General features: G+C 33.6%; 1 protein-coding gene across 5 annotated transcripts in view; it reads left to right on the forward strand.

Moving 5' to 3' along the window:
• EHBP1 (EH domain binding protein 1) overlaps window positions 1-24,989 on the forward strand; it is a 359,202-nt gene that overhangs the window by 150,554 nt on the left and 183,659 nt on the right. For 3 of the 5 annotated variants that reach the window (XM_028515836.2, XM_028515835.1, XM_036028026.1), the window contains exons 8-10: window positions 7,483-7,587; window positions 8,233-8,355; window positions 11,950-12,190. In XM_028515836.2, the coding sequence (XP_028371637.1) occupies window positions 7,483-7,587; window positions 8,233-8,355; window positions 11,950-12,190 (469 nt within the window). The remainder of the gene's footprint in view (window positions 1-7,482; window positions 7,588-8,232; window positions 8,356-11,949; window positions 12,191-24,989) is intronic. The other 2 variants (XM_036028025.1, XM_036028027.1) reach the window with 1 other exon arrangement.

Below are 24,989 nucleotides of genomic sequence, written 5' to 3' on the forward strand. Positions count from 1 at the left end.
CTCTCTCTCTCTCTTTCTCCCTTCCTTCCCTCTCTAAAAATAAATAAATAAAATCTTTAAAAAAAAAAAAGACCTTAATAAATGGAGAGGGTTTTTGTTCATAGATTAGAAGATTCAATATTGTTAATACGTCCCTTCTACCCATAGCCATCTATAGATTCAACTCAATGCCATTCATAGTCCTGCCAGGCTTTTTTTTTTTCAAGTACAAATTGAAAAGCTAATTCTAAAATATATATATTTGGAAATGCAAAGGACCCGAATGACCAAAAAGTCTTGAAAAAGAACAGAATTGTTATACTAATACTGCCTTATATAAAAATTTACTTAAAGCTATAATAATCAAGATAATGTGGTATATGCATATGGCAGATTAATGGGAAAAAACCAGTCCTGAAAAAACTCACACTTATCTGATAAATTAATTTTCAACAAAATTGCACCATAATTTAGTGAAGAAAAGAAAGTCTTCAACAAGTGATGCTGAAACATTTAGATGTCCATAAAGAAAAAAAACATGAGTCTCAATTCCTATCTCTCAGCATATACAAACAGTAACTTAAGGTATATTATAGACCTAGTATAAAAGCTAAAACCATAAAGCTTCTGAAAAAATAAAAAAGACAACATGTTGTGTATAGCAATGAAAGAAAAATTTGATAAATTAGACTTCATCAAAATTTAAAAAATTCATCAAAAGGGACGACTATGAAAATATGGGCGCATAACAGACCAGAAGAAAAATTCACAAAGCATATGTTTGATATATAGTTTGTGTCCAGAATAGATTTTTTAAAAAAATGCTCTATAACTCAGTAATAAAAAATAACCCTATTATTTTTAAGTGGGCAAGGATTTGAACGTGGTTCACGAAGGAAGATATATCACTGGCCAATATGCACATGACAGTGTTCTCAATACCACTCCTCATCAGGGAAAAGAAAATTAAAATCACAATGAGATATAACTCCACACTTACTAGAGTGGATAAAATTTAAAAGACTGGCAATACTAAATGTTGACAAGGATGCAAACCAACTAGAACTCATTCATTGTTGGTGGAATTTATAATGGTACAGTCACTTGGGGAGTTTGTTTTAATACTAAACATTTTCCTTTCTGAGCGAGCAGTTCTACTTTTGGACATTATTCAAAAGAAATGAAAACATGTCCATAAAGAGACTTGTAAAAAATATGTTCATAATATTTTTATTTATAATGGCCCCAAACTGGAAGCAGCATCAACAAGAGAATGGCTAAAATATAGTATACTCATGAATGGAATACTGTTCAGCAATAAAAATGAGCTATTGATATGAACTATTCAATGCCATAGATGTATCTCTAAGTCTATTATGCTGAATGAAAGAGGACTTACATAAAAGAGTGTATACTCTATGATTCCCTTGTGTGATGTTCTAGAATAGGTAAAACTATTCTTAAGTGAAAAACATTAGAATAGTGATAACCTATTGATGATTGATTGAAAAGAGGCATGAGAAAACTTGGGGTGATTTCAGTGTTCTGCATCATGACATATGGGTGTATACATTTGTCAAAATTTCTTGAATTACACAATTTAAAGCCTGTGCCTTTTATATATGTGCATAGCAAAATACTGGAGGGTAACATAAAAATTATGTTTAATATATTAGATTATTAAGAAAAGGAAAGATTTCAGCTTTCTGATTTACTGATATAATACACGATAGCTGGTCTCCAAAGATTGTCCTCCAATTAACAATGCCTCCCAATATTCTTGCCCCTTTGTAGTCCCTTCTGCATGCAATGCTGTGGAAGCAATCTGATAATGTTTAAAGTTAAGTCAAAATGCTTTGTAGTTTGTACCTGAGCGCCGTACAGTGCATGCTCTGGGAGAAGCCAGCTGCCATGTATAAGAGTCTAACTACCCTGAGATTGCTGTACTGAGAGGAACCCCAAACTACCCAGTTGTTCCAGCCTTCTTACCAAACATACGGTTTGCTAAGAGGAAGTAGTGAAGAAGCAGGTTTGGACATTCAGCCCAGTTCTGTCTTTCAGTTGACCTAGTCTTGGCCATCATCTAACTGCAGTGGACATCTAAGAATCCAGGCAACACAGAACTGTGAGAAATAATTTACTGTGTGAAGCCACCAGATTTTGGGGTGGCTTAACATTTCTAGAGATAAATGAAACATAGATATGTGTGTATGTGCACAGATACAGAGACATAGATAGACACATAGATAAAAATGCTGTTTCTGTAGTTTAAAAATAAGATATTATTATGCCTTTCTGCCTGTATAGACATAATGCCAAATAGTGTTTCTTGTACTTATTCATTTATACTGTCTAGCTGTGCTAAAAACTGCTAGGTGTCAACGATAAAAGGTGAACATGACCGCTATTTAATTCCATTGTTTCCATGGTAAGTATGTGAGGGGAGTATCTAGGGTCCTTAGGGTGGAAATTCCTACTAGACATTTGGAAATGCAAGCCTAGTACTCACTACACATATCTGAGAATTATTTGCATTGGTTTAAATCATAAGAATAGATTAATTCTTCCAGAAAGAGCAGATCTGAGGAGTGGGTGTGTAGAATGGGACCAAGTATGGGGTCCCAGGGAATAATAATATTTGAGAAGCAGAGGGAGGAAGAGATCATTACAGGAGACCGAGACAGAACTATCAGAGAGACAGTAGGAGAACCCAGAGATACTAGCGTCCTAAAAGGGGCAGAAGAATTTCAAGGAGGGAATTGTTGTTTCATGCAGAAGTTAAATATGATAAAAACTGAAAGGTGTCTGGTGTATTTCCCAGTTAAAAAGATTACTTAAGTGACAGCAGTTTCAGTAAGGGGTATGGATAAAGGTGGGTATAAAAGCAGATTGCATTGAGTTGAAGAATAAATGGTAGGTGAGGAATTGTAGACTTCTAAGTTTTTAAGAGATTTTCATATAAAGATTAAGAGAGACTGACTAAACTGCTAGAAGGGGCTAATGGTTGAGAGGCTTTTAAAATTTGGGAGCAACTTAATCATAATAATAAGCCATTAGGCTTATTGATTAATTCAGAGGCGGGAGTTGAATATCCAGGGAGACAAACTGCTCAGTGATTACAATTCTGCCTAAAGTCCATCGCTTCCCCCATTACAATCTACTGTGAGATTGAAAATTACATTACTAAACCCATTAATTGTATCTATAAATCAAATATTTATGGGCTCAAGCCTGTGAGAAAAGGAACATCTTTGGGATCTTGATTTCTGCTAGGAAGTTGAAATGTTACTGTCTTAAAATGAGATACACCTGTACTGAATTTTGTTATACTTTGGAAAGAAGAATGATGATCCTGCAAGATTTGCAGGTATTTTATAGTGCCAAGCAATTTATTTTTTTTTAAACTCAGCTACAGACTTTCCCAAGAGAAAAAAGCCACCCACTCTTTGTGCCCCCACCCCCCTTTTTTTATTTAGTACGATAATCTCTGGTGGTCAATTTCTATCTTCTTTTGCCTTCCTAACTGTTAAGAAGAGTCTCAAATGATTTGACCCTTTGCTTCGATTGCCTGCCCCTAATTTAGTTTTCCTTCTCATTCTTACCAATGTGAAGCAAGTTCAAATTGACACACTGTTATGATGACTAAATGTGCTCACTACTAGTTCATTGCTCAATTTGAGAAGCACTAGGGTAACAATTTGTGCTATAACATAAACATTTTCCAAACATGTAAATTTTTGGTGAAACAAGGCTTTAATAATAAAGTATTATATAAAAGTATTAGTCCAGGGAAGTTTTGGGGTCAGGTTAGTATATTACTGGGAAAGCTTTCCACTTACTGGGAATACATTTTTGTTGCAAATCTTTTTTAAATTTTTAAGAAGTTTTTCTGATTATAAATATAAGTACGTTGACTATAGGAATTTTGTAACGAACAGAAAAATACTTTTTTTGAAGGAGAAATGCAGAACAAAATTACATATTTTGGGCTTCACACCCATATACTCAACTGCCAGTTGAGTTATTTCCATGACAAGTTTCATAGGCACTTAAAAGGTCGGTATGTCCAAACTGAATAGCCCCCATTGCCGTGCCGGAACTACTATCCAGATAGTCACCCAAGACAAATACCTGGCAGTTGTACGTGATTCCTTTCCTGATACCCCACGCCAAATTAACTCTTAATCTTTTTTCCTTAATTTATTCTTTAATTAGCAATATTTATTGTGTGCCTCTCCTCATGGAGTGGTATTATGGAACTACTTATCTTTTTGCTTTCTGTGCTGTTTTTAGTTTGTTTGTTTTTCCCCAATGCTGCCACCATGCTGCTCCTGGAATGATGTTTCTAGAACATACGTTTGATCTTTCAGTGGGTTCCCACAGTTGTCGAAGTAAAGTTCATATTCTTTTGTTTGGTCACAAGAACTTTCATATTAGAACTTTTGCCAGCCTCATCTTATTTCATTCCCCATCCCTGGCATCTTAAGTACCAAACAACTTGCATTTCCTTAAATATGTCATGTTCTTTTTTTTTACTCTTTTTTTTATTGGGGTGACACTGGTTATCAAAATTGTACAGGTTTTAGGTGCACAGTTCTACAATACATCCGTACACTGTGTGTGTTGTAGACGCACATCCCCAAATTCAGTCTCTGTCTAGCACCATTTATCCCTCCTATACCCGCCTCCAGCTCTCCTATTCCCCTCCCCATGGCAGTCACCACACAGCATGTTGTGCTGTTGTCTGTGTCCATGAATGTTCCTCTTTTTTCTTTTTTGCTCAGTCCCTCCAGTTCTCCCCCACCAGCCAATACGAGAAGCTGTCAGCCTGCTCTGTATGAGTGTCTCTACTTTGCTTGTTAGTTCATTTGTTAGATTCCATTTATGAGTAAAATCACATGGTACTTGTCTTTCTCTGAAATACGTAATGTTCTCATTTGCCTCCTCTTTATCCTTATAAAATGCCCTCTGTTTTCTATTTTATTTTAGTAATAATGTCTGTCTGTCCCATTTTAGCTCTAATTTGAGTAAGTCCAAGAGGCCTTCCAGACCTCAAACTTCTCTTCTAGTTTCACATAGCCTACAATGCATGTTTCAATCATATCATATATCATATTTATCATATACTGTATATTGCTTTATTTGTCTGTCTGTCCCACAAACATAGACAGCCATAAGGGCAGTACCATTATAGGTAAATAATAGGTACTTTATAAATGCTTATTAGATAGAAAAAATGGTATTTCTTTGGAAGTTGCTGCTTTTTAGGATTTGTATTAACATTTATTTGCATATCAAGTAAAGGAAACATTAGTATAGATAATTAAAATGATCTTTTTGCTGTTAATGTGAATGTACATTCTAGAAGCAGAAGTTTTAGGATTTAAGTAAGGATTTACTTAAGCTATAAATAAATAGGGAAAATTAGGACAGAACAACGTAAATAATTTAGTCAAATAGTAGAGTCATATTGATAATATTTAAAGAAATGCCCAAATTGTACATAAAACTGTATGGAACAGCATTAATGGTTGGAATATAAGGTCCAAGTCTAGTATTTCTTCAGTATGCCCTCCAGTGCTCATTAAATAATGTTTAAATAAATGATTGATTTCCACTTTAATTGGGATTATATCTAAGAACATAAAATAATTAACGTGTAAAGAAAAGTGTAAATCTGTGAGCATTATTTTAAAATATTTTCACTTAGTAACTGCACATCTGGAAATATAGTGGAAATGATGCTAACAGGATAAAATGTAGATAGTGAAATAACCATCTCAGGATATTTATGAGAATTAATCCTGATAATATATGGAAAGCTCTTCCCACTGCTCAATAAATATTATTTTTTCACATTTTCAAAGTTAAAACAGTTTGCAAATTAAAAAAAAGACAACTAGTGATGAATGAACAACAAAAAAATCAATTATGTGCTGGTAGTCACTTAACACTGATCTTCCATTCCATTATATTTTCCTAAAAATTACAAAGTTAACAATGATTAGTCATAGAAGGTAGAGGATTTAACTTATGAATGGATTCTACCTACTGAGAAATTTGCTAGGTTAGTTTGAGTCAGAGTGGGGTTTAGAACTATTGGCAGAAGAACATGAAAGAAGCCACTTTGTAAAGGCTAACTATTCAGCTTTTATTCAAATTCAGATGAGGACTTTAGTTGGTATTAGTTGTGTTTAACTCCTCATTTTCTTTGGTTTACTTTGACTATCTCAAGCAATTTTATTCATGCAAAATATATTTTCTCATTCCAACAAGGGGAATGAATAACTTTATCACCTTTTCATATATATTTCAGTGAAAGATCTAAAAAATAACACATGCAACCACCAAATATTCTAGTAGTCATTTATTGACTGTTTCAATATGAATTTCTATCTTTATAGAAGGTAAATTCCACACGGACAATACCATGTCTGCTTTTTTCATCCTTGTGTATCAAGCATAGCACTTTGTACAGTGTGGTAAATAAGTATTTGTTGAACAACAAAGAATGGATGAAAGCAGCCTTATTACAACTGTGTATTCTGTGATTTGGTTCAAATAAAATTTATAATGTGTAGTTAGATTTACAATGTTAAAAACATTTTTTAACACCAAATTTACAATTGCTATTTTTCATTTTCTTTCTTTCCCATTGAATGATCTGAATCTGCTTGGTTTGTCCTAATACCTAAGTTATTCCCAGGTTTTAACTTTGGAAACAGCAAGAATTAACTAAAATACTCCAGCAGGCTCTTAAAATTTTTTTCAAGCTAATTTTCACCCAATGAATCATAGTTTTATATATTCAGATTTGTCAAAAATATATGTAACTTATGTAAAAATTCTACTAATGTACAAAATGAATTCTTATTTTAAGGTTTTTCTATCCCTGTCTTTTTTATTCTATCTCTTACTGGATAAGCTATAAGGTTTCCTAAAGCAGTTACTCGAGTCCCTTAAAAGACAAATTCCTTAGAAAACAGGAGTAGAAAATAGTAGCTTTTGCTTGTTTTTCTTATTTTGTGTTGATGTTTTAAATTCTAGAACATGAACAAATGCTTATTTTGTTCATAATTCATGTAGATGTAACCCCAAAACCTTTAGTTTAAATTCAGAATATTATAAACAAATAGTATATACTTTGTATGTTATCAGAGGATATTTTTATTCTCTTTTTAACATGTATGTTTAAGGCACTATTTTACAAATGGAAAATGTGGTTGCTGAGAGCCAGTGTTAATCTGTTGGGTTATTATCTGTTTTGTGTTTATTAACATAGTTGTTATATTACTAATACAAATTTTAACAATAACGTGTTTTCTATCTTAAATGGTACAATAAAACTTTAAGTTAAATACATCTATTATAGTTCATCAAAATAACATTCTCTTGATTAACTAAACATCCCCTCTCTTTATGTTTTTGAGTAACAGCATGCTTCTGTGGCTCTCTAATTAAATGTCCTTACCTTACATTTGTCTGACTGGCTTCTGTTTACAGAAATTGTAAACCAATTGAATGCTCTGAGCAGCTTAGATGAAGATCAAGATGACTGCATAAAGCAAGCAAATATGCCTTCAGCTAAATCAGCCAGTTCCTCTGAAGGTCTAAGAGCTTTCTTCCTTTCTTTCTGCTTCTGATTGCCTGTATTTACTGTGACCTACTACCTCTTGGCTTCAGTCTGTACTTAGCTGTCAGTTTTGTCTTTGTGCTTTTCCTTGAATGTTTTCTTCGCTAATTTGTAGTACACCAACAGGCAACAACATAACAGTACTTACTATCTTTAGCAAAGCCTTATATCAGGATTCTCATTAGGCAGTGATTTTAAAACATCTTACAAGATAATAATTAGTCATATGATGTGACAATATTTCTTCAGTTAGAGTGTATATATTGTAATTGTTTTTAAAAATATTTTCTTAGATTAAAACCATTTGAATTATTTATATTTAGGAGAGAAGGATGTTTTAGTAAAAATCTAGTTCAGTACTTTTTTATTAGATCAAATTAATTTAGAAGGTTTCTATAGTTCATTATTTCATAAATTTTCAAGTTAATATGTATATGTTTCTTTTGTTTTATATGAAAATGTTGGTATGCTACAAAATACTTGAATGGCATTCTGCCACTGGTAAAATGCTTTATCTTATTATTTGCAGGTATTATTAGTGTGAATTTTTACAGTTTGAAAATTTCATGAATGATCAAAATTATGCTTTACTGTGAACTAACACATATGTTTATTTTCAGAGCTTATCAACAAACTTAACTTTTTGGATGAAGCAGAAAAGGACTTGGCCACTGTGAATTTAAATCCATTTGGTGATCCTGATGTAGCAGAATTAAATCCTTTTGGAGATCCTGATTCAGAAGGTAACAAGTTTTTTTCTCCCCTGTATTTTTAAAGCCTTTATAGAGTTCAGTTTTCCGAAAGTGTTAGGACAGGAAGAGATTTTTTTTTTAAAGACTCATAAAGTAATTTTTGCCCCTAATGATATTATTGTGTTCAGTACACTTGCAGTTGATCAGCAATTCTAGGTAGCTTCCATTGAATTTTTAAAGAAGAAGGAAAATCTTACATAGACATTTACTTGGAGCTTATTTTTAAATTTTCTGTTAGTTTGATCAAATAGTAAAGCACTTTTGTTAGAGATAACAGTTGTTCTATCTCTTATTGGATAAATTATAAGGTTTCTAAAGCAAATACTTGAGTTCCCTTAAAAGACATATTTCTTAGAAAACAGAAGTAGAAAATAGTATCTATGGTCTGTTTTTCTTATTTCATGTGGATTTTTAAAATTCTAGAACATGAACAAGTATTTTACCTAGTCTCATTAGTTTGGCCTACCAAGTAAGGTTGGGTTGTGGCACATACTGATACTGATGTGGCAGGGTGGTTTCTCCCTCTGGACCAACTCCTCCACCCTCACCCTCGGAGAGTTTGGTGAGTCTGTCTTCCTCCCTTTCCATGGCTGTGGCTGAAGATTATAGTCGGTGGTGAGAGTAAGTTTTACATGTAAGTTTTACATGTGAGTAACAGCAGAAGGAAGATTGAGAACCACTGTTGTCATATGTACAACATAATTGGAAGTAATAAACCCAGGTAATTTTTTTCCCTTGGGTCATTTTTCTTATCAAGTAGTTTTGATCTCTTAAAGCCTAGATAAGAGCTGTTGAAGAAATGAGACTTATGTTTAATTAAACTTTTTGTTCAAAGTAAATGCAAGAATGATTAACCACTGTTTACATCTTTTAGAGTACTCTTATGAAATCTTACGACTTTAAAGACTTTTGCTGCTACCTGTCATCGTGAAAATGAGGTTCTAACTTCAGGATTCTCTCTGTTGGAGCAGCATTATTTTAGAATCCACTTCTCTTTCTCTTCTTTTACTTTCTCCCTTCTTATCAGATTATAAATTAGTAAGTTTAAATTAGGAGATTTTATTTTGTTTGTGAGCTAATTAAGTTATGAATGTATTTTAAATCTTAACACTCAAAATAAGTCTTAGAGGTAATCTAGTTCAGCTGCCTATTTTCATAGATTAGGAAGCTGAGGCCCAGAGGAATTCAGTGATTTGAGCAAGAAATTTAGGTGAATGGAGGTAGAGTTGTAAATCAAGAAATTTAGGTCAATGGAAGTGGAGTTGTAGCTAAGATTTCTAATCAAGTGCCTTATGTGACAATATAGCCTCTCCTTGATTGTGTATACCATCTGAGTATATTGTTTTAAAAATATTACCAAGATATTTTGATACATCAGTATTTGAACTTTCCATTTCAAAATCAAAGAAGTAATTTTTCTAAATATAGTGGGTCTCTTTTCTGAGGAATAGAAAGGAATAGCAGGTATGTCATGTAATATTGTATGTCTGTATAGGCGAGGTTAGCCAACCTGACTCAGAGTCTTTACTCATGCTTATATAGAGCCTGGAAAAAAATTGACAAGTATTCTCTTTAAATATATATCTCTTAGACATTTTGTAATAAGTATTTTCTATTAGAATACTTATTTTCTGGAATAAATTTATTTTCATTGATTAAAAACTTGCATCTCCAGTAACAAAAGTATTTGGGAAAGATAAAAATGTGTTGGATGATGATGATGATGATTGCTTTTACAGCTTTAGTTCTCTTATATTCATGATATTCTGTGCTTCAGTGATTCTTGGAGAAAGTTACTAAGTATATTTGTTAGCTTTTATATGAAGTAGTCTTATCTTAAACCCTCTTTGTTGCCAGTTCTGTCATTTTCAAATCTTGCTCTGTAGCTTGAATATTTTCTTACTTTTGGTTCTGTAACTGATGAATTTGCTTGGATCAATTTTTACAATGCTTTTCCTGAGAGTGAAAATTAAAATTTCATTTCCATTGACCAATTTTGTCAGTTTCTTAACTGTTTGAGACCTGATATTTGTTAATAAAAAATTCTGTAGTCACGAACTTTGCTGTCTCTCTTCAGTTACTAAGAAAAAAATACTTCATTTACATTATTACAAAGATTCTAGTGTTATTAAGTTTAAATATTGTCCTGGTCTTTCAAAAGATACACACTTACTGGATCTCTTTTCTAGTATAAACTGTACTTAAATTCATTTTAGTATTGATTTATTATGATTTTATGAATTCTCTTTCATACTTTATAACTGCTTCCCATGATGTATAGAATTTTAATTCAGAGTTTTTATGTTTTGTTTTGTTTTTTTTCAATATAAAGACAAAGTAAGTATTCTGGGCTAATGCCTAAAAGTATAGGTAAAAGTAGCTTGACTTTAAAATGTAAAAGTCATAAATATGCATCAGTCATGAGATTTTTACAATCAGATTAAATTGTTTAAAATGTCACTTATGAAACAATTGTTTTTGCTGAGAATTTCAGTAACATATTTTCTGCCTCCCTCTTCTAGAATGTTTTGTCAGTGTTGCATGGCATAATTAAAATTACTTTTAAACTATTATATGACTATTGGCTTTCTTCAGTTGAGAAAAATATTTTTATCAGCAAAATCCATGATCAGATTTTGGACAGTTTTATTAGAAATTCTGGTTTTGTTTTAAAATGTTAATAAACATAAAAGAAAAAGGAGAGGCTGGTATTGAGTACTTCACACAAGTTGGAGGTACACCACCAAGCTGGTATTAAGTACACCACACATTGGTTGTAGTGCTTTTGTGCTGTGAATCAGTGTTTTATTTTTAAGAGTACCTTTGTTTTCAAATTCAAAGTCATAATAATAAAGTTTAGAAGAATTTGGTATAACATGTCTGTCAGCTTATTGATATGATTTTAGTATAGTGCTACTATACTAAAATTAGTATTAGTAATTAGTAATTTAGTATTACTCTTTCGCATTGTTAGAGTGTTGATTGGATCCAAGTTATATTTTAAAAAAAAATCAAACAGCTCTTTAAAAGCTCTAAAGATTTAAGGTATTGTAGAATACAAAAACCTGTTCTTTGAAGACTTTCCAAAAACAAATTGAATGATATGTGGGTATATTTTTGATATTGTCCAAAATGACTTTTTGTATCCCTAAGTAGTTTTTGCTTGTATAACTAACCAAAGATCATTTCAAAGTTTAATCCATTTTATGTTCTTTTAAAAGCATAAATTTATTATGTATCAGTTTGAGATGGCAAGCTAGTATACTGAAATAAAATAGGCAATAATAGAATGTTATACCTAAAAGAAGGTTAAAATTGTTGTATCTTAATTCTAATATTATTAGGAACTCCAAAGGTATTCCAAAGATGCCATTTTGGGGAGCATCATTCCTGGAAAAGTGGACAAAAGTCTTAGATACTACATTTTCTGAATTTAGCCCTTCTGAAATGTGCTAGTGCTTTGACTCTTTCAGCTCCATAGAATTTATTAATTCAATATGGAGTATTTTTGAAAACACTAAAAATATAAGAACATTTCATATAAAATCAATTGAGTTTAATTCATCTGTTGCTATTGTTTTATAGAACCAACCACTGAAACAGTTTCACCTAAAAAAACAGAAGAATCTTTTTATGATAACAGCTATAATCCCTTCAAAGAGGCACAAACTCCACAGTATTTAAACCCATTCGATGAGCCAGAAACCTTTGTAACTATAAAGGATTCTCCTCTCCAGTCTACAAAAAGAAAAAATATACGACCTGTAGACATGAGCAAGTACCTATATGCTGATAGTTCTAAAACTGAAGAAGAGGAGTTGGATGAGTAAGTATATTGCATTTTGCTATGATCATAGGCCAGTCTGTATATTAACTACAGGGATCCTTCTGTATAACTTTTGATGGTAAAATAAGGTCTATTGTAACATTAATATACAGTTTACAAGTTAGTGTCTATCTCATTCCCATCTGAATTTTTATAATCTTGACTCTTATTCTCCCTGCCTTCTGAGGAAATATGTTCCTGGAATCTCTGATTAGAATTTGTAACGTGTCTTCCCATAGGAACTATGTTACAAATGTCACTTGGGTATTTTTAATAGATTACTGTATGCATTATACTTCAATATCTTAAGGGTCTGTTATGGGAACCAAATAATCATATATGATACTAATTTGATCAGAAGATATGTTCAAATACCAAACAATGATATCATAACATTTATAAATTCAGAATTGCCATTTATGTTATTATTCTTACCAAATGAGAAGCTTATTGACCACAAGCTCAAAATAAATAGTCAGTGTGATTATGGCTGCCATTTTACAAATCTAGGGTGGGGATAAGAGAAAGGTATATTTACATTGTGTTCTGAAGTTACACAGTGTACTACCTGTGTGAATGCAGGCTGTGGCCCTGAGTGTATTAAAAAGCAACAAGCAAAACTTCTACTTAGGGCCATAATGGAGTTACACAGACTGGATATAGCTTCTTGTCTTATCTGAAAAATTGAATAGTACAGGAAATAACAGTTTCAACACTGGACACAAATGGCACAGGACAGTGATCCCTGAGGGGAAGAAAGAAAGAAGGTGAGCCCTCCAATTGTCCTATATTTATTTATGGGATTAGTAAATAAGTGTGGTAAAATAAGTATTATGAATATATCCCAGATACTCAAGAAGGTGGAGGAAAGCATGAGCATGGAGAAGGAAATGTTAGTGAACCTAAGGACATAGCTATAGAAACTATCCAGATTGAAGCATAAGGGGGGAAAATGAAAAAAAAATTAAGCAGAGAATCAGTGACATAACTTTAAGTGGACCAATATATGTGCAGTTGGAGTTCCAAAAGGAGAGAAAAGAGGATAAGGGAAGACAGAAAAATATTTGAAGAAATAATAGTCAAAAGTTGTAGAAATTAAAAAATAGTAATAAGCCTACAGGTCCAAGAAGCTGAGCGAACCCCAAATATAAGAAACATGAAGAAAATCACAGCAAGACTTTTAACAAAAACAATTCAAGTCAGAAGAAAGTAGGGTGATATTTTTAAAGTACTGAAAGAAAAAAAAACCTATGAACACAAATTTCTATCAACCCCACACACAAAAGGATATTTTCAGATACCTAAAAGCTGAGGTAATCTATCACCATCAGACTTGCTTTGCAAAAAATGTAAAAATGAAGCTCTTCAGACAGGTGGAAAATGACATTACTTGGAGAGTTGTATCTAAACAAAGGAATGAAAAGCACGAGAAATGGTAAATATATTAGTATGTATAAACTACTTGTCTTATTCTTTAAAATTGCTTTAAAATGTAATTGATTTTAAAGTTCAAATAATAATATATTCTGTGTTTTATAACATGTATAGAAAATGACAATCTTAAAAATTGACAATTATGCCCTGGTCAGGTGGCTCAGTTGGTTGGAATGTCATCTGGTACAGCAAAAGGTTATGGGTTTGATTCCTGTTTGGGGCACGTACTGGAGGCAACTGATTGATGTTTCTCACATCGATGTTTCAGTCCCTTTCTCTCTCAAATTAATAAACATATCCTTAGGTGAAGATTAAAAAATAGTAACAAAAATCGACAATTATGACAATTTAGCATAAACACTGAGAGTAGGAAATTAGAGTGCTGTTTTAAGCTTCTTAAGCATGATACTTGAAGATATACTATTTTTCACAGGTGACATAATTATTTATGTAGAAAATCATAAGGAATCTTTGAAAAGTTTACCAGAACTAAAAAGTAAATTTGGCAACGTCATTACAAGATACACAATCAATATACAAATTTAATTATATTTTTCTATAGGAACAATGGAAAATCAAAAATGGAAAAATTTAAAATACCATATATGAAAGTGTAAAAAAGCCTGCAGGGATAAATTTGAAGTTGATGTGCAATAACTATATGCTGAAAGCAGCAAAACATTGCTGAGAGCAATTAAATAGAGAAATTTAATGGACAGAAATCTATGGTCATGGAGTCAAGTTGATCTTGTATGTACATTCAGTGCTATCCCAATCAAAGTTCTGACATACATTTTTGTAATAACTGATAAACTAAATCTAAAATATGTATGGAAATGCAAGGTTCCTAGAATAGTCAGGACAAGTTTTCAAAAGAAAAAAATTGGAGGACTTACATTTCAAGACTCATTAACTAAGGTATTGTCTTGAAGGTAGACATACAGGTGAAAGAAAGAGAATATGAAAGTCTAGAAATAAATCCACACATATATTACCAATTGATTTTTGGCAAAACTAGCAAGGGAAGTTGGTTAGAAAAGGGTAATGTTTACAATAAATAGGCTAGAACAAATAGATTTCCATATTCTCCCTCCCAAACCACCCCCCAAACAAAAAAACTACAACATTGTCTCACATCATATACAAAATTTAACCAAATAGAGATTATACACCTGAAAGTAAGAACTGAAACATTGGAACTTTTAGAAGAAAGCATAAGAGAAAATCTTAGTAACCTTGGGTTAGGTAAAACATTTTTAAAAGAACGCAAAAAGCACAAAAAAATCAAAGGAAAAATAATTAATTTAGACACTGTCAAAATTAAAAACTTAAAGGCACGTCACAGTTTGGCAGAAATTCTTTGTAAAACACATACCTGACAAAAGACTTTTATCAATAATATGTAAAGAATTTTTTGCTCTGATGGTGTGGCTCAACTGTGGGTATTGTCCCTCTAAGTGAAAGGTTGCTGGGTTGATTCTGGGTCAAGGTAAATGCCTGGGTTGTGGGTTCAGTACCCAGTTGGGGTGTGTGCGAGAAGCAACCCATCAATGTCTCTTTCATCGATATTTCTCACCCTCTCTTTTCTCCCTCTCTCTAAAAATAAATAAAGAAGTTTTTTTAAAGGGGTATTTTTAGCCCAATAATAAGACTAACTTTTTTTAAAGAGGGAAAAAATTGAACTGAAATTTCACAAAAAATAACAGAATAGCCAGTGTGCACTCAAAAAGATGCTCAACATCTTGGTTTTCAAGGAAATGCAAATTAAAACCAAATCAGATACCAGTACACACCCACTTGGATTGCTGAAATATAGAAGACTGGCTATAGCAAATACTGTCAAGAATGTGGAACCACTGGAACACTCATAGAATTCTCAGAGTTCTAAATGATAGAACCATTTAATTTTATTTTTAATTAAATGTATTAGGGTTACATTGGTTAATAAATTATATAGATTTCAAGTTTACAATTCTGTAATATATAATCTGTATCTTGCATTGCGTGTCTGACACCCAATAAATCTCCTTCCATCACTATATATTTGACCCCTTTTCCCCTTTGCTACCACTCCTCATCCTTCTTTCCCTCTAGTAAGCACCATACTGTTGTCTGAGTTTTTGTTTGTTTTGTTTATTTATTTGTTGCTTTCAGTTTTATATCCCACATGTATGTGAAATCATATGGTTCTTAACTTTTTCTGTTTGACATATTTTGCTAGCATTATATTCTCAATATCCATTCATGTTGTTGCATTTTTTATGGCTGAGTAGTGTTCATTCCATTGTATGTATGTACCACATTTTCTTCATCCAGTTATCTGACAAAGGAGACGTCAGTGTGATACGACCATTTTAGATAACAATTTTGGCAATTTCTTGAAAAGTTGGCCCTGGCTGGTGTGACTCAGTGGATTGAGTGCCATCCTGCAAACCAAGGGGGTTGCCAGTTTGATTCCCAGTCAGGGTACATGCCTGGGTTGCAGACCAGGTGTCCAATAAAGGGTACACCAGGGTCAACCACACATGGATGTTTCTTTCCCTCTTTTTCCTTCCCTTCCCCTGTCTCTAAAAATAAATGAAATCTTTTTAAAAAAGTTAAACATACCTATCATTTGACCCAGCCATTTTATTTGTAGGTACTGTTTACTCAAGAAATGAAAGCAGCCCTGACTGGTTTGGTTCAGTGGTTTGGGTGCTGTCCCCAAACTGAATTCCCAGTTAGAGCACATGCTGGGTTGTGGGCCAGGTCCGCAGTTGGGGGCACGTGAGATGCAGCTAATGGATCTTTTTCTCTCACATCGATGTTTCTCTCCCTCTCCTTCTCCTTCCTTTTCCCTCTCTCTATAACATAAATAAATAAAATCTTTTGAAAAAAGGAAACTATTAAAAAAGAAATGAAAGCATATGTTCACAAAAATTTATATATGAATATTTTAATGTCTGTGTTTATCATAATAGCAAAATATGGGAATAACTCAGATGTCCATCACTGGGCAAATAGATAAACAAATGTGGTATATCCATACAGTGGAATACTACTCAATAATAAAGAAACATATGTTTTTTTTTAATTTTATTTTTTAAATTATATTTTATTGCTTGTCTCAATTTTTCCCACTTTGCCCATCTCCACCACCCACACTCCCTCAGTATGCAATCCCCATACTGTTATCCATGTCTGTGGGTCATGCATATATATGTTCTTTGGCCACTAGATTTCCTATGCTGTACTTTATATCCCTGTGACTATTCTGTAACAATCAATTTCTACTTCTTAATATCTTTTCACCTTTTTTGTCCATCTCCTCCTCCCATCTGGCAACCTTCAAAACATTCTCTGTATCTGTGATTCTGTTTCTATTCTGCTTATTTGTTTATTTTGTTTTTTAGATTCAGTTGTTCATGGATATGCATTTATTTCCATTTTATTGTTTATATTTTTAGTCTTCTTAAAGAAGACCCTTTATTATTTCATATAATACTGTTTTGGTGGTGATGGACTTCTTTAGCTTTTTTTGCCTGGGAAACTCTGTCTGTCCTTCAATTCTAAATGATAGCTTTGCTGGGTAGAGTAATCTTGTTTGTAGGTCCTTGATTTTCATCACTTTGAATAATTCTTGCCTGCAAAATTTCTTTTGAGAACTCAGTTGATAGTTTTATGGAGACTCCTGTATAGTAACTCTCTGCCTTTCTCTTGCTGCTTTTAAGTTTCTCTTCTTTATCTTTAACCTTTGATATTTTAATTATGATGTGTTTTGGTGTGTTTCTCTTTGGGTCCAACTTGTTTGGGACTCTCTGTGTTCCTCGACTTGTGTGTCTATATCCTTCAACAGATTAGGGAAGTTTTCTTTCATTATTTTTTCAAATAGGTTTTCAATTTCTTGTTCTCTTCTCCTTCTGGCACCCGCCCCACACACACCCCCTATGATACAAATATTGGTACACTTGAAGTTATCCCAGAGTCTCCTTACACTGTCTTCATTTTGGGAAATTCTTATTTCTTCTTGCTGTTCTGATTGGTATTTTTTGCTTTCTCATGTTCCAAATCTCTGATTTGATTCTTGGCTTCATCCACTCTATTGTTTACTCCCTATATATTGTTCTTTATTTCAATTAGTGTGTCCTTTATTTCTGACCAGATCTTTTTTATGCTGTTGAGGTCCTCACTAAGTTCCTTGAGCATTCTTACAGCCAGTGTTTTGAACTCTGGGCCTAGTAGAGTGCTTGTCTCCATTTTGCTGATTTGTTTTTCTGCAGTTGTGTTCTGTTCTTTTATTTGGGCCATATTTTTTTTGTCTCCTCATTTTGGCAGCCTCCCTGTGTGTGTTTCTATGTATTAGTGAGAGCTGCCATGATACCCTATCTTGATAGATAGCATGGCCTGATGTAGTAGGTGACCTGTAGAGTCCTGTGGCACAGCTTTCTCTTCCACTTAAGCTTGATACTCGAGTTGTACCCACTGTGTGAGCTGTGTATACCCTCCTGTTGTAGTTGAGCCTTGATTACTTTTGGTACATCCAAGGTTAGCCACCGCCTCTGTTCTCGCAGGGGCTCCCAGCATAAGGTACAAAGCAATCTGCACATGGGCACTACATGTGCTGGGCTTGGAGGTGCTCAGGTAAATACAGGCTGTGAACCAAGAACAGTTGCAGCTAGTACCAGGCCTGGGGTCCCTTAACTAGAGGTACAGGGCTCCCACATGCTGCTTGTTCGAAAGAATTTAGGAAAATCTGAAGCATGACATGTGTGAGGTGGTATTTCATTGTGGTTTAATTTGCATTTCTCAAATTATTAGTGTTGTTGACCATCTTTTCATATGCCTACTATCCATCTGTATGTCCTCTTTGGAGAAGTATCTATTCAGGTCTTCTGCCCATTTTTTAATTAGATTGCTTGCATTTTGGTGTTGAATTATATGAGTTCTGTGTTTTGGATAGAACCCCTTACTGAATGTATCATTGATGAATAACTTTTTTCATTCAGAAGGTTGCCTTTTGGTTTTATTGATGTTTTCCTTTGCTGTGCAAAAACTTTTTAGTTTGGTGTAGTCACATTTGTGTTTTGTTCTGTTTTGTTTTTTTCCCCCCAAAGATATATATTAGAAAAAATATTATGAAGGGAAATGTCAGAGTTTACTGCGTATGTTTTCTTCTAGGAGTTTTATGGTTTTGAATCTTACTTTTAGATCTTTATGTGAGCTTATTCTTGTATGTGGTGTAAGAAGGTAGTCTAGTTTCATTTTTTGGTGTGTATTTGTCCAGTTTTCCCAACACCATTTACTGAACAGACTGTCTTTACCCAATTGTATATTCTTTTCTCTTTTGTCAGAGATTAGTTGAACATAAAGGAATGGCTGTATTTCTGGGCTCTCTATTCTGTTCCATTGATCTATATGACTCTTTTTATGTCAGTACCATTCTGTTTTAGTTACTATAACATTGTAGTATTATAGTTTGATACAGCAGGACACCTCTAACTTTGTTTTTCTTTCTCAAAATTGTTCTGGCTCTGCAGGGTCTTTTGTGGTTCCATATAAATTTGGGGGATTATTTTTTCTAGTTCTATGAAAAATGCTGTTGGTATTTTGATAAGGATTGCATTGAATCTATAGACTCCTTTGTATAGTATGGGCATTTTAGTGATGTTAATTCTTCCTATTCATGAGCAAGGTATATGTTTCTATTTACTTGTAAGGAAGAAACAAACTATTGATACATGTAACTACATGGATGAATCTAAGAGGAATGAAGAGCACAAGAATGGCAAATACAGTTCTCTATATAAAATACTTATGTTTTAAAATCTCTTTAAAATATAATTGACTTTAAAGTTTAAATACTAATATATTCTGTGTTTTATAACAGGTGTAGAAGTAAAATGTCCAGAACCACATCAAAGGAACAATTACTGAGGGCATAGGTACTGTTTGACTTAGGAAAGAGTTGATTTAAGGGAACTATAATAACCAAACTCAGTTATTTAAAAGACTTGTTTGAAAGAATGAAGGTGCCTCGTTAGCACAGCAGATAGTATGTCAGTCTCATAATCTGAAAGAATAAGGTAGTTGATTTGTTTTCTTTTGGTCTGGAATTGCATTTCTGAACCTTTTCCCTCAAGTTGCTAATCTCACATGTGCTACATGCTTCCATGGGCACAACTATGTTTGGATAAACCTAAAAGACTTCTAACCTCCTGTAAGTATGTAGAATTACATCATGAGGATCTGATTCCAAAACCAGGTTGAGATTTCATTACTAATTAATAACTATACATTGGTTGAAAAAGTTGGCTCAACTCTTGCTCTAAAGTTACTACATTTGTTTTCTTTGAAATAGCTAATGTATGATCAAAATAAAATTTCTTATGGGTGGTGTAGGTGCTGAGTAATAGCCACACACCTAAAGCATTTGAATATCAATGCAAATTTTAAGTGCAAACATTCAGTCATTTCAAGATGCCTGGGTATTACACAACACACACACACACCCAGCTCTTTCCTATTAACAGGTTAAAGAGGCATCTAATGTTTGCTTAAACTTTAAAATGCCTTAATAAAAACTGATATCAGAATGACTGGGAGTTTCATTTTGACCATTCTTTTTTCCACATGAAAGTCACAGTCTTTATGAATTTCCCATGAATAAAGAACATTCTAAATGGTTCAGTCATCTGAGGTTACCAGAAAGAGCCAAAAAACATTCTAGCTTTTTTTTAGTTTAAATGTTTTTTTTTAATTTATTTTAATTGTTGTTGCAGTACAATTTTCTATCTTTTACTCCCATCCCAACCCCCCACCCACCTTTTGCCTCCTCCCTCCCATTTCCACCTGCCCCTAGTTTTTATCCATGTTTCCTTTATACTTGTTTCTGTAAACGCTTTCCCTTTTCCTCTGAAACTCCCCTGAAATTCCCTCTCCTCTCCCCTCTGAACTCTGTCAGTCTGTTCTTTATTTCAGTGTCTTTGGTTATATTTTGCTTGTTTCTTTGTTTTGTTGTTTATGTTCCTGTTAAAGGTGAGATCATATGGTATTTGTCATTCACTGCCAGGCTTATTTCGCTTAGCATAATACTTTCCCGTTGCATCCATGCTGTTGCAAAGGGTAGGAGCTCCTTCTTTCTTTCTGCTGCATAGAATTCCATTATGTAAATGTACCACAGTTTTTTGATCCATTCATTTACTGATGGGCACCTAGGTTGCTTCCAGCACTTGGCTATTGTAAATTGTTCTGCTATGAACATTGGAGTGCAGAGGTTCTTTTGGATTGGTGTTTCAGGGTTCTTAGGATATAATCCTAGCATTGGAATTGCTGGGTCAAAAGGCAGATCCATTTTTAGTTTTCTGAGAAAATTCCATATTGTTTTCCATAGTTGGTGTGCATTCTAGCTTTTGTTTTGTAGTAATATACACACAAATTCTAAAGATTGCTCATCAGCTGATGTGAGAATCCAGGAAAAACTCAATTTGTATTAATTCCTTATTTGGTATTTCTCATCTTCCCCCCCCCCCAAATGTTTGTAAGTACAATTTTAGTAGTAGAAATATTCCAAAAATTGTTAACTACAGTAATAAACTTATGTATGACCTTTCAAATCAAGCGAAAAGCCTGTATGACTCATCTTTCCTTACCAAACTCTTCCTGTACCCTCTGACAGAAAACTGCCACAAATAAATAGCAGTAGTCCTTTAATGTGTGAAATAATTTTCAGAACCTGAGCATACCCATTAGCACCAAGAGAAAGTATATACCCTGTAGTGTTTTTAGCACAAATCCTTTACAGATAGCAATCACATGGACTTCTCACTGTTCTCATGTTTGGGGATTAGTTCAGCCATTCCATTTAATTTAGGAAAAATGAAAACTGATAAAACAATAACATCATTTTCAAAACATTTATGAAGTGACTTTTGATGTCCAGCATGAATCATTTGTAGTATTGTATGTCAGTTTCTCAAGGAAAATTGTCATTGAGTTTTATTTAGAGATGCACTCATTCTAATAAATTTGTATTATTTTCCAAAGAAATAGAAATTTTCAAAGTAACAGGAAAAGACTGTGAATTTTGCTATACCCTTCATATTTTATTTTTTCAGTGTGTTTATTAATCCTATTTCTCATCAACTTGTAATATTTCTTCCTATAATTCTTTTTCTGGGTGAATTATTTTCTGAGCAGTGAGTAATATTTAAAATTATTTTGTCCAATTTTCCACTTAATCTAACACGAAGTTTTAATTCATGAGTTAATGATATAATTAATCTATTACTCAAGTATACAGTATGAGGATAAAAATGATTTTTTATTTAGAGTGCTGTAGGAAGCCCTACAATAAGTTATTTAAATTCTAGATAATCAACAGTGAGAAAATTATGTTAATTTCTTAAATTTTTCTTTACTAAAAATATTGTTTAAATATATTTAAATGTATTAACCAGCAATTGTATAACTTCCTATTATAGAGAAGGAAGTTTCACAGTCATATGTATGTTACTCATTCACTTTTTTATAGCAGTTTTTATTGAGATATATGTCACATAACATAAAATTCCACATTTTAAAGTATATGTACTTAATTGATTTTAGTTTATTCACTATGTTGTGCAACCATCACAACTATCTAATTCCAGACATTTTCATTAGCCCCCCCAAATTCCATGTCTATTAGTAGTTATTCCCAATCCTCCCTTACCTCATCTCCTGAAAACCACTAATGTTCTTTCTTTCCGTGTGGATTTGACTATTCTGGCACTTCATATAAATGGAAACATGTCCTATTTATTCTTCAAGAGTAGAAAATTCAGTTTAAATCAGGAATCTGATAAACAGGGAGGATCACTCAAAGCCCTTAGAAGTAAAAGCTTCTTGACCTTATTTTGATTTAGTACCTAATCAGTGGTGCCTAGCACACTGTTCTTTAATAGGTGGATTATAAAGTGTGTAGAGATAGTGATTCCCTTAGCTCTCCTAGTAGCCATGCATGTTCCAGGGTTGCTGGAGTCCCTGGTAACTTCATTTTCCAGCAGCCTCCTGTGCTTCCAAATTTTTTCACTACATGTCAAATTAAAACAGATTGAGAAACTTAGCTCTAGTTGTTTCAAGAAAATGTCCATTTTGATTATTTTTCCTAGTAGTAGAGCCTGAGGAACCAACTTTGAAAATTGATCTGAGCTTCTTTTCTACTTGGCATTTACCTTCTCTATACAAAGAATATCAATATTCAAGTAGTTAGAGGGAGACCTAAATGGTTAGAAGCAGGCAAAGAGACATGAATAAAAAGGACAATATTTAGATACCTTTGAATATATATTAAATGTTTTAGGAAAGTTGCATACAACTGAGTATTGTAAATTTAGTTAGAATTGCCTGTGTGTGGGGACTCCGCCCACAGAGACCCCCTGCCATTCCCCCATCCCCCGGCTGTCACAGATGAGAATAAGTCTACCAAAACATGATCTGCTTGGGGAGGAAAGGTGGTCAGTCTCTCAGAGAAGGGCCATGACATGAGCCTGTTCCTCAGTGGGCTTTTATTGGATTTAATTTACAGGGCATAAAGCTCATCAATCACTGACAGGCAGTAATGCTCAAATAGTAGATAACATTCAGAGAACTATGAGAGCTTATTCTGAGTCAGGGTCAGGTGGCCAAAGGGCCATCAAACTTTGGGAAACAAACTCATTTTGTGCTTGTACCCTTATCATTTAAATTGAGGGTATTCTTAGCAAAGCAGGATTCACAGGGTTTTATCTATTCTTTTTTAGACCTGATTGCCCCTGGAAACCACCCATTCCAGCACGGGCCGCAACCATCTCCAGCATTGTTTCAGGCTTAAAATCAGGTGGGGGAAGTAAGGCCACCAAGAGATTAGGAGCCTTTTTACAGATAGAATGAGGACTCAGGCTATCTGTACGCTAAAGCCGAGGGGTGAGGGTCTATCACCCCTTTTCTATAGTCCCCTAAGTCCTTCCCTGATGGCCACTATGAGCCATGCCTGTCTTAGGTTGTTCTTCCCTTGAGAAATCTTACCTGTCATTGGCTAACCAGCCATCTGCCCAGGGCCAAGCAGGGTGAAGTAAAGGGGGCAAAGGCTATACTCCTGTCAGGAGGATAAGCTTTGTCTCCTTCATGGCTTATGGTCCCAAGGTCTTTTTACTCAGCCTTAGTCATGGGGGGGTTACAGCTTCTGAAACCAAGCAGGGTGGTTCTCAACATGCCTGTTTTAAGGAATTTTTAAAAATTTTTTCTAAGCACAAATCCTTTTGTAGCAAAAAATCTGTGTTCTAACACTTTTGAGTTTTTCTTAAAACTAGCCATATTTATATAACAAATTAATAACGATAATTTTTGGAGCAGCTGCCATCTTACAACAAATGGAAATTTGTTGTAAAGGGATATAATCAGAAATAATTTTTTAAAGTATCACTCCATTAATTCACATAACTGAATTAATTCTGTTAGATTGACTTGGTTCTATTTGGGTCCTGAAACATTTAATATCAGTTGGCAAGTAGTAAGCTTGGGTGGAGGTGGGAGATTTTTTTTCTGAAGTTTTGGAGTTTAAAGGAAATTATTGTTTTTATCCCATTTCTATGTATTACCTCTCTTTGAACAACTTTTAGAGTTTGAAAAACAGCTCTATTAGGCTATCAATAAAATGTGTAGGACAAATAAGATTGTTGTGAGGATATAATAAGTTAATACATGTAAAACACTGAAAAACAGTCCCTAGCACAGTGTAAGCACTTTTTAAATGCTAACAGTGTAATGGCAAGCCCTCTATTCTAGACTTGTGATAACTTTTTACCTGTTTTCAGAGAAAATGTTCAGCTTTTTCTGAACACCTTGTTATTTTAACATTGTTCCTTGCTTTGATTTCCCCCAGTTCTTCAGTAGGTGGTAATCATGGGATATAAATACTTCAACCATAAGATGGTCAAGTAGGCAAGAATATATTAGTCAAAAAAGCTAATTTTCTTATATATTTCTATGTATCTCCTGTTCTTTTTCTCTTCAATGAGTAGACATAAGAATAGGATGAAAAGGGAATGGATTTCTAGGTAAATGCCAACTCCACTTAACTAAAACCAACTACCCTGAGCAAAGTTGAGAGAGATTGAAACTGTGCTCCAGCTCAGTGGGAAGGAGTCACATAATTTTAACCATTGTCATAAGTACAGAGTGAGAGTGACATCACAAATATGATGTATTTCCCATCTCTGATATAGATATACTTAGTAACTAGAGTCTCATATGACTATAGATATAAATCGTTAGGCCGAGATGTAAATAATTGGTTTTGGTTCTAAGTGAGTCTGGTACTATTGCATGCACAGTTGAAACATGGGGCTATCGTCCATATAGGCCTTAT

The sequence above is a fragment of the Phyllostomus discolor genome, chromosome 6 (genome assembly GCF_004126475.2).
Source record: "Phyllostomus discolor isolate MPI-MPIP mPhyDis1 chromosome 6, mPhyDis1.pri.v3, whole genome shotgun sequence".
Taxonomy (NCBI): domain Eukaryota; kingdom Metazoa; phylum Chordata; class Mammalia; order Chiroptera; family Phyllostomidae; genus Phyllostomus; species Phyllostomus discolor.